This window comes from Daktulosphaira vitifoliae, unplaced genomic scaffold (assembly GCF_025091365.1).
Source record: "Daktulosphaira vitifoliae isolate Bord-2020 unplaced genomic scaffold, ASM2509136v1 Scaffold_4, whole genome shotgun sequence".
Taxonomy (NCBI): Eukaryota; Metazoa; Arthropoda; class Insecta; order Hemiptera; family Phylloxeridae; genus Daktulosphaira; species Daktulosphaira vitifoliae.
Genome location: NW_026099575.1, coordinates 5,971,437 through 5,982,980, shown reverse-complemented (window position 1 = coordinate 5,982,980; position 11,544 = coordinate 5,971,437). Strand labels below are relative to the sequence as shown.

The following is an 11,544-nucleotide window of genomic DNA, read 5'->3' as shown; positions in this document are numbered from 1 at the left end:
ACAATAATACTAGTATTTTTCGTTCATTATTGTTTTAAGCTTATTTTAAAAATTATTTTTAACTTTTTAGTTCGATGTGCTTTAAAAGCGTGTTTTTTTAGTTTTTTTAAACTATATTTATTTTATAGTGATTTTAATCACTGTCAGATATCATTATACTTGATCCAACTATGCCACGTCACCACTGTGCCGCGACCCCCCTGTGCTGGTATTTTTATTTTACAATTTATGAAGGCTAGGTATATTTAGTCTAATTACATGAATGAAATGTACACTCGATTATTAATTTCAAGCGTTAATCATATAATTATTTAACTGTAAATTTATCAACATAATGTGGAAAACCTGGTAGCTTTATTGCCCGATTTTCTTGGGAAATATCTTGTCACATAAAAAATCATGATTATGATGTATTGAATTGTATTAATTAATTTTCCAGGGACACAACTTAAGTTGTGGTTCTGGAAAATGATCAAAATTGCACTCCTTGAAAACTGAAATACAATTAATTAAATAGTGCTCTTGCTATAACCTTCGAAAGGTATAGTGCTTGTTAATCAACAAGTATTTAAAAATTTCAAAACAATATTTTTATTTTAAATATTTTTTCGGCAATATAAATTTATATTGCCAATATTGGCAAATATTTGTATTTATAGTAGATAATACAAACTTATTTTGGTAATATCATAAAATCATATTCAAATGTTAACAGGTGAATATGTTCATTTAAAATGCTGACATATTAAATAATTATAATTATAACTAAAATTTGAAAAAAATTTAATTATAAATTTACGCTAATATTTTAAAATCAAATTGAATTAATATTAACAAAATAGTATTACATAAATGTTGACGCGAATTCAAAAATAAATATTTAAAGTAGAATCAATGAATATTATTATAATATTGAAGAACTAAGATAAAAATGTAACATTGTGGGAATTTTGTCATAAAATTTAATTACTAATGTTTTCCAAGTAATCGATGCGTAATAATTCTATCTATTAAAATTTTTTTTTGTTGTGTGGGTTAATGCCTATTTTAAAAATATAAAGTGAAATATATTTTTCAGCATTATTTGTTTTCAAAAAAGAAATTAGCATGTATTTTATTCCTAATTGTGTACAAGAACCGCCAGTTATATCTATAATTTCATGATTTTTTTGAGTTTTCAATAAAGTTCTTATATTATTAGGAACAACTAATCCTTCACTTTGTAAAATTTGAAGCAAGTTATTACAAAAGTTATGTGAAACTTAATATTTTACAAATAATGACCTTCATGTATCACTTAAATTTAAGGGAGTACTTGGTAGGGGTAAAAATTGAGGGTTTATTACTTGCATAACATTAGAAGTATCGACATACAGGTTAGAATGATGAGGTTTGAAATTAGGTGGTTTTTAAAAAATATTATGACATTCAGAATGAGTTATTTCTTTAACAGAATTATGAGAAGGTGGTGTATCATTTATAACACTAGTCACTGCACTCAAATTACTTACAGATAATGTTTCAGTGGGGACACGATTTTCTTGTTCTAGTTTAATTAACTTTATAAAGTACTTTGTAGAAATATAGGATACTTTTTTATTTCTTTTTTTACTAATATTTTGAAAAATAAAACAAAATAATTGTTTTATTAAAAGTAAACCCCAAGTTTTCTGATAGGATTAATTTCGCAACATATTATATTTTTACATTCATTTACAACAAAAATTGATATCGTTAAGATGACACGACTTACGCCGCAATAATGTAGATTCGACATTGGTTTTGAGGGTAGAGACCTGCGGGCCGTTTATTAATAAGAAACAACAGATTATTTAAAAAACAAACAAACCTAAAAGACGAACACAATTACTAATAATTAGTGATGGGCATAATCGAGATATCTCGATTATGAAAATAATCGAGATATTTCGATTATTGAAATCATATCAATTATATAATCGAGATATTCTGATTTTTTTAATAAATAATATTAGAATAATATTGATTATTCTATAATCGAGTGATTATTTCTAATGATTTCTCGTTTATTATAAAAACAATGATTTCTTGATCTTGAAATGTATATAATCGAATAAAAGTTATTTCGAATGATGTCCATGAAACGATGAAACGAGAGAATACTATTTTTAAGTTTTTATTTAGCATAAATTATAGTCGAATTATTATTAAATTGTTGACTTCGAGTCTTATTTTCAACTCGTTCAATCGCTACTCATGGCAACACCTTATCTGTCACATTTTTGGGAAGTATGTGACGATTAGAACAAAGTTTTGTCCTGAACTGGCTAAACTACTGAGTTCTGATTCTCTCACTAGTTGTGAATTTATGAAAAATCAATTAGGTGTGGAATTAGGTGTTTTAATTATGATGGTCAAGCAGGCTATTGCTACCTTATCTTATGTTTTTATTTTTAAATTTGTTATCGGTTTTTTTAAAATATAGGTAATAATTATTAAATAAAAAAAATAACAACTTGTCTTTTATTTAAAGCACTTATTAATAATGCATTATTAATATATTATTGTTATTATTATTCCTAAATTATAGTTTAATATATTAATTATAAATAAACACCAACAAATAAAAAAAGCAAAATTAAATTAATAATTATTTACTATAGGTATATTTATTCATATTTCGTATAATTTTTCGATTCTCTCGATAAATAATAATAGTTGATTATTCTTATCATACGAGCAGACGATTTTAACTTCGAGTGATTTTTCGAGAGATTCACTCGATTATGAAAATGTCTCGATTACTAATCATTCGATTATCGAAATCATTCGATTATGCCCATCACTACTAATAATCGTCGCACAATATCGAGGCACTTTCGCTGACGTTAGCGACACGGTGTCCGGCATGATCTCGGCGTCAAAAAGTTAGCAGCGTTGAAGGCGACGGTGCGCAGGTGCGTGGGTGCGTAACGGTTCGTCTAGTCCTGTCGTGCGGCACGTCCGGAGTTGGTGGCGTACACCCTCGACATGGTCACAACGGGAAGAAGACGCAACGTATCATTTGCAGTAGTGATGGGAATTTCGGGTCAATCGAACGATCCGGATCGTTCAAATGACCAGTTCATATAACTCGTTCTTTCGTTCATTTCTTACGATTGGTCACGGTTCTTATCAATTACTCCTTACTATGGTTTTCCTGAACGAGTCGTTCAAATTCGCATTTTCACTATGTAACATTACCGTGATATTAGATTTTTTACTGATAATACACTTGTATAATCGGGTTATATATTTTTTCAAATACAAATTACTTGAAATAACATAATATGCTGTTATACACGAATATTTTTGTATAGAATAAAAACAAATAATTTATACTAGCGGATGAATTGCGGTACATAAATCCATAGAATTTGTTTCTATAATAAGCGAAATCATTTAAATTATTTGTTTTCATAAAAGGAGTTTTATAGAGAAATTAATTCACCTAAATCAGATATTACAATTTACAGCAGCTATGACCAGATTATAAAAGTGAGGTGGTTTAATACCTCTCACAACAATTATATTAGTCTAATAGTCAATTTTTGTCCTAGTTGCTAAATTCACTAATTCATAGACCTATTTTCGCTTATAAATAATTATATGAATGTAATATTTATGAAATAAATAACTATATATTGATAATCAAAATTGTTCTTCAAATGAACAATATAGTAGTATACTTGAAATAATCTAACTGTTTTAAACCTGCATGATTATGTTAGTAGAAACATGTCACAACTTTGAAAATTTAGTCTGCAGACCTACAATAAAAATGTTTTTATCACAAACCAAATAGTGTTGCTTTTAAACTCTCATTGGCAATAAGTATATTTTTATTTAATTTTTTAAGAAAACATTATAAGTATATACTTGTAAAGAATATATTCTTCGTTTTTTTTTTTAAATTTTTATATTATAAGAATATAAGGTTAGGCATAGGTTTTAATTGAAGTACAGGTAAACGTTTAGTAAATGAACGAATCATGAAACACTGTCCGATATATTGCGTGAAACGAACGTATGAACGAATGAACGATATCTATTTTTTTTGCGATCCGGATCAACTCGTTCACTGATATGACCCGTTCAAAAAGATCCGTTCGTTCGTGAACGTCCCATCACTAATTTGCAGCAGTTCGTCGTCGGTCGTGCGGCTCTTGCTACATTTTCTATCGTGGCGTAAGGCATCCGTTGGTCAGTCAAATAATCGAAGGCTAATAAGGTGGCACGAGTCGTGTATCACGAAGCGTCGTGTCAGATATGAATCTCGTTTAATACTATTAAACAAATTCTCAAGATTAGTATAAAATGATAATTGAAAGAGTAATAATATTTTTTGAATATCTTATTATTTAATATTCTATTTAAATTAAACATGCATTAATTGTTTAAAAATTAAGAACCACCAAATGAAACTAGACTTTACAAATTGAAATATTATTATGTCTATTATAATTAGACTTATTACAATAAATTCTTGATAATAACTATTCATTTTAATCTATTTAAGCGAGTGTTAGCATGACACACCCATTTAGCATCTACTCTATCAACTTCTGAATCGGTTAATGTGTTATTAGAATTATCTTTTATAATCCCTGTAAAATTATACATTAATCCAGAACTACTATATATATGTAAGGCGCATAGAACCAAAACAGCTTAACCCACTAAAGTGAAATTATTCAGGGCGGACAATTAAAGCATTGACTATTTAAAATTTTTTTTTTTATTATTCAATTCACTATAAGAATCATAATAAAACTTCTTTAGTATGTATAAAACTTTGCCTTTTAAACCATCTATAAAGCACTAACCTATTTAAAGGTGATTAAGGTTTAATGTCAGTTAGGCCACACTACATTTTGAAAAATTTTCATCAAATTAAATTTTGAGTGGGTTAGTCCAACACTTGAAAATGTATAATTTACTATAATCTAAATCTTCTGAACTGTACATTTGGTTATACTGTATTGAATTTGTTATATAAATATTAAACAACTGACTTACAAATATACATTTTTTATAGAATAAGATCACTTCATAAAATTAGTATTCTGAGCTTCATGTAAAATAATAATAATTTTATCATTATTATTATAATAGACTACATATCAAAATTGTAATTTACTTCAATAAATATTTTAAAATGACACATGATAAAAATAACTTACTTATAATAATCAATTGTTTTCCTACAACATTCATATTATAATAATTATTACACTTCAATCATCATAAAATTTTTTTAATTAATCAAAACAATCTGTATAAAATTAACATTTTATAATTATTGTAGAGATCATTAATATTAATAGTAGTTATCACATTATGTCTTCTATGCTTAGTGCAAAAAACAAAACAAAAAAATTAATAATTTTAATATTATAATAGTAATATTGTAATACTTAACTAAATATTAGTGTAATCCTCTAAACATTTAAAAATTAAACATAATAAAAATAACTTTAAGTGATAATAAAAATCTGTATTACTCCTTTTAACTTTGTATTATATTTTAAAGAAACATAATTATAACAGTTGCCCATCATAAAATTTAATAAAATAAACAAAAACTTATCAGTATTCTCTGCTTAAGTATATTAAAAAAAAAAAATCTCAAGAATGTGTACCTACAACTTAAAATGTTTATGTACTTCTAATATTTAAAAAATGGTTTAAATGTTTCCAAGTTTCTTATTCATTATCTTTACATTCATTTAAATCAGGATAATCTTCATTAATGTTTTTATTAACTTTAAGACTATTATAAAATTGGTGTTTTATTGGTGGTATGAATGCAAGTAAATCTAATAAATCTTTTTTTTTGTTTTTGTGATTATATGACCATTAGAATACAATAGATCTAACTTTTTTGTATAGTCTTTAATTTTCGAATTTCTTTTACCAATATAAACACAGTTAAATGGGAAATCAGGATTATTAGAATACTTATAACTAAACTTAAAATACTGGTCACTTTTGTAATGTAACCACTGCATTTTGAAACTAAAATGGCTTAACCCATTAACAGTAGGTTAGGTCACTTTAGAATTGAAAATAGGAATTTAAGTATTAATGCCAAAACAAATTAAGTGCCATCTACAAAATAATTTTTTGTTAGGGTTGGACCACATTGGTTTTGAAATATCATATCATTCTAAAACGTTTGATCACATAAAACGGAAAATATTTTTTTGTGGGTTAAGCTATTTTGGCTCTATGCGCCTTATGTATTGTTTTTATTCCAATTCTATTACTTTTTATTATTTTTATGGTTTCTGAAATACCTATTGTTATATTTTTTACTCGCCCTGTCCATTTTGTTGTAATAGCACATTCATCGCTGAATAATTTTGGAAGAACTCAAATGATATTGTTCTTTAACCCACATCCACCAATACTTTTAATAAATTATTCCTAAAAATATTTAGAATTGAAGACAATGTTTTATTTTATCATTTTTTAATTTCATATAATTTATCGCTATCTTGTCAAAATAAAATTTCTTATAATATATATTTTTTTAATTTTATATTATTAAATATACCAATTTTATAATAAATTTAACTTCATTTAATATGCAGTTTTCAACATGTAGAAATTCTTCCTTGTTTTTGATAGGGAATAAAGACAGAAAGTTTGTATCCAGATACCTGCTGGGTTAGGTTGGATTCAAAATTTTATATTTTATATTACTTTCAGTAGCTTTAATTTCTAATAGTATGCGTGTCAACATTAAGTTATTTGCAACAAGTTCTTTTTAAATATTTACTTGTTTTAATTTTATATATTTAAGCGTTTCAAGTATAATTTGGTTATTAATTGTCTCTGTATAATAATAAATAACAGTGAAGTTAAAGTAAAAAAATATTCTCAGTGTTATATAAAAAAAATGAATTATTTACAAAAAAAATTTATTTTAAAAAAATAGAAAAGAAAATTCATAATTGAATTTAAGTATGACTAACAAATTAAATATTATTTCCATAGTTTTACTCACCTGTTCTTTTATATGAAGTATCATAAGATGTGAATGGTTCATATGGCTGTAGATTATTATCATTCAGAGGTGAAAAATGCTATTTACAACATTTAATGAAATATTATTATAATTATACTAAAAAATTGTTATATGCACAATTTTTTAACAATCTTTCTAATTTTATTATGCCACATGTAGGAACCAAATTATTTAATAACTTTGAGTTATTTTTTAAAATAAGTTAATAAAATTAATTAGATAATGATTTTTTTTTTCATTAATAAAATAACTAAAAATATGAATTATTTCAACATTGTGTTCAAGTTTTAGACGATGATTCTTATTAATTATAATTTAGGGTTATTTCAATAACTTTAATTAAAATATTTCCTAATTTAAGGTGAAATGGGGCAAATGTAAACAAATGGGGTAATTGTTAATTCATTTTTTCCCTTAGAATATTTAGAAGATTTTATTTTAAATTAAACAGTTCTGGTCCTTATATTTTTCCATCATATTTTTATTGAAAATATTAAAATTAGCTATATTGAACTATTTAAAAATTAACTTATTGTATAAAATATCTATGTTATTTGTGTATTAAAATAAATACTATATAATTTAAGTTTTTATTAAACAGTTACATGTATTAAAGGTAAATTTCAGTATTTTATATCTAATTATGTAAAAGGTTGCGGAATATCAAATTGAATACATGAACCTTGTACGAAAAATTTAGTTATATAAAAGTGATTATAACTGATAGTGATAAATTCTTTCACATTAATAGACTTTTTCATAAAAAAAAACCATTATTTTTACCGTTTTAAAGCTTATATTTTATTTGTACATAGTCATGATAATAATTTGCTATATTTTTATACACATTGGGAAAAAATAAATTCAATGTTAAAGCAAACGTTCTTTTTTGTTTGCATTTCAAGTATTTTACATGGATTTAATAATAATAATTCATGTGATAAATTTTTTTTTAATATATTTTTATTGATGGTTTAATAAGAGAACTTAATTTAATTATTCATTTGGAGTATATAGGTTAAAAGTATAAATATTAGCTTCGATGGGAAGCTGAGAAGGTATTGGTTTTACTATGTGTTTTTTTTTTTTTTTGTGTCTTACCACTTTTTGTCAGCTCTCACCGAACCGATTTCTTTCAATGATACGTCAAAAGATCTAGTCGAAGACATTACCCTCAAAAATTGAAAAATTTCCCTCGTTCCCCGTAAATGGGGGAAACCTCCAAAACAATTACAAATTTAAAAATCGGTAATTTTTGAAATTTTTTTTACTTAAAACTGCCATAACTTTTTAAAAATTGAACAAATCAATATAATTTTTTTTTAATAGATTCATAATGTTCTACCTTATCATTTGGTATATTTTTTTTTAAATCTGACCCTAAACCTGTCCTCAGGAGGGATTTAAAATGACAACTTTTTCAACTTGACTTTTGAAAATGTTCCGGAAAGTCTGACACTTTTATATATATCTTAAATTAAAGCTAATGTAATATACTTGATAATGGAAAAAAAATTTCGGACTTCATTTTATCTTCACGGTGAAAATGGCTACCGAATGTTATTTTTGTGTGAAAATTCTCGATTTTGTATTTCACATTTTTAACTTTATTATGCTATAACTTTTTGAAAAATGTATGGATCAATACAATTTTTTCATGAGAAGTAGTATTTATATACATCATTCATTCGACATACTATTTTTTTAAATCGGACCATTTTCCTATATACAAGGGGGGTTCAAATCTAAAAAATGCTTATAGAACGTAGAACATTTTCAACTTCACTGGTTGTTTTAATTTAATGCCCTCTTCTTCACCCTATAATACATATTATTTTGAAAGCCGGATATACTTCAAGGATCTTTATTGTAAATAGACAATAAACAATTATAACACTATTTTATGTTAATTATTTATATTTCTACGATATTCGTCTACTTTATCATATTTGATAATTATATTAATCGATTTCGCGAATTATCCATATTCGGAGTAAATTTTATTCGGAGCAATTAATTAATTATCCTATTTGCAGTAATTTTTGTCGGAATAAATGTATTTGGAGGATTTTTTTACAATGTTGGAATATATGAATGTCAGAACATTATCAGTTCGTGGCAATCCCTATAACCCAATTTATACCACGGTTTCAGTAAATTCTATGGCTAAGTTCCTATAATAAGTAAAATGCTTTATATCCCCATGTTTTATTGAATTATACATGAATATTATGAAAATTCATATAAAATAGTTATATGGTAATTTTGCTACAATTTACGTTAACCATGGGCTTATTTTAAGTCTAAAAATACATTTTTAACCAAATAATTTTTTATATTCATTATTTTTTGTGCAAAGCTTTTTTAATAATATATATATACAGAGTGGCCAAGCATTCACTGACAACTTAAATAACTTTTGATCCAGTTAATTTTATTTTTTTAATAGTTTATATACTTGAGGGCTATAATAATAATTATATTAATATCAGTTTTATAATTAAATTAAAAAAAGCATAATTTTAAAAATTTCAAAACAGCTTTTAAAAAATAATTTGGTTAAAAATTTTTTATTAATGTGTGGTAGTTCATTTTCTGTAACATTTTAAATTTCGTAAAAATTTGAATTTTTCTGTATTTATTCTATGGTATCAAACCCTGGCTACGTTATATATAAAAAAAAAACAGAAGTAAACACCATCTTTACACACTAAATATGATATGAGTATGAATTTTTCTATAAAAATTATAAACATTCCAATGACCGGCTTTAGTTCAAATAAAACCATGAACAATACCTATTATATTTAATAAGTAGTTTTAGGCTATTCTCTTTTTAGTCATTTAACATTTTTGGCCAGAAAAATGATATTTAACTTTCAATAATTTTTCACTATATATATTAATATTATATAATATTAAAAAAAAAAAAAATATTCTTTTTAATATTACCATATTTGAGGATAAGCAAATTTAGTACCAAGTTTTTATGATTATACACCTCTCACAAAGATAACATGGTTAAATCGCTGTGTACTTATTAAAAATGAAACATTTCGAAAATTTAGAAACAGATTTTGAACAATGAAATGACTTTTTGTATAAGATTATTTTGTGTTTCATACCAAATAAATGCAATTTAACAATGTCAAATAGGTATGTAATCTTCAATTACTTAAAAACATGCTTATAAACTCTTTAAAAAATAATTAAAATAAAACCAAATATAGTTGCATTTTATTTATAAAAAACTCTACATAGTTAATTTTATGATAATGTGACACAGGAAATATTTGAATAAACATAAAAGATGTCACTATTTTAATAATTAAAAAAAATTAAATAATTAATTATGTGTTAAGTTTACATTATACAAATTTTCATATGATTAATTCTGGGTGATCATCAAAATATTTATTTAAACTCAAGATAACATCTTTCAAGCCAAGAGTTTCTATGCTACTATTAAAACTAACATAAATAGGAAGGGATGTTTTAAGGTTTTTTGATAAAGTACTAGCAATAGATTCAGACCTACTATCAGGATCTGTACTAAATATTGAAGTATTAATTATATTATTACTATTTCTTTGTGTCATGGCTACAGAAAGACTTGAAAAATTGTTATCTTGGCCAATTAAAATAAATATACAATTTTTAAATTGAAAGATTTGATTATATAAATCAACTCCTAGTATTGTTGATTTAAAAGAAGCAGATTTAATTTTTGATTCTACATATTGAATCTGTGCAATATCTTTACTTTTACTTGAAACATCCATTATTTCTAACTAAAAAAATGAAAATTGAATAAATGCATGCATAATTATATTAAAAATAATAATGTTGTCATTTATTTAAGACAAGAAGACTTTTAATTTTAAAAATCATCTTGAATAAAATATAACTATAAAACAACAGGTGAGAAGTAATTTCAGTGTAAAAATCTTTTTAAACTATAAATCCTCAAAAGTCAATAAATTTAGATAATTATAGTATTTCTTAGTTAATATAAATTAAGTTTTTTAAAAATACCTTTTGAAAATTATTACGAAAAATACTTACACTATTTCACTTAAGAAATGTATAATACATCCTATTACATATCCATAAAGCTCAATACTTAGTTTAATGTGAACATTTCATGCTGAATTATAAAATTCTTATCAGACAAGATGTGATATTTGTTATCAAATTCAAAAGTGTGATATCGCGCACGTTGTTCCTTGTCATTAAAGTAACATTGTCTATATTATAACACCTAAGACAATTTTCACGGCGCACGTGGACTTATATTTTAAAATATTTTCGAAATCCTTTTGAGTGAATTGAATGTAATCGAAAACTAATAACTTTTGTATATATTTATAAGAAAGTAAAGTTCAATTGATGCATTATGGATTATGAGAAACGTGAAGATACTACTTTACATGTAGATGAATTAAGGTATCTATATTTCTTTTTATAGTAATTTTGTAACTTTGTGACTGAAT

General features: G+C 24.6%; 1 protein-coding gene and 2 long non-coding RNA genes across 3 annotated transcripts in view; 1 reads left to right on the top strand and 2 right to left on the bottom strand.

The window, feature by feature from the left end:
- Positions 1 to 10,139, bottom strand: part of LOC126905613 (uncharacterized) — a 15,796-nt gene extending 5,657 nt beyond the window's left edge. Inside the window, exon 1 of the long non-coding RNA XR_007704058.1 lies at positions 8,271 to 10,139. This is a non-coding gene — a long non-coding RNA (uncharacterized LOC126905613). The remainder of the gene's footprint in view (positions 1 to 8,270) is intronic.
- LOC126905612 (uncharacterized) lies at positions 2,561 to 7,083 on the bottom strand. Its single transcript, XR_007704057.1, has 4 exons — positions 7,031 to 7,083; positions 6,318 to 6,447; positions 3,733 to 4,304; positions 2,561 to 3,208 (listed from the first exon to the last, which is right to left on the bottom strand). It is a non-coding gene; the product is annotated as an uncharacterized LOC126905612 (long non-coding RNA).
- Positions 10,140 to 11,291: 1,152 nt separating the features above from the next.
- The window catches only part of LOC126905608 (midasin), a 35,133-nt gene continuing 34,880 nt past the window's right edge, over positions 11,292 to 11,544 (top strand). The window contains exon 1 of the mRNA XM_050685492.1: positions 11,292 to 11,497. Within this exon, the coding sequence (XP_050541449.1) occupies positions 11,448 to 11,497 (50 nt within the window). The 5' untranslated portion in view covers positions 11,292 to 11,447. The remainder of the gene's footprint in view (positions 11,498 to 11,544) is intronic.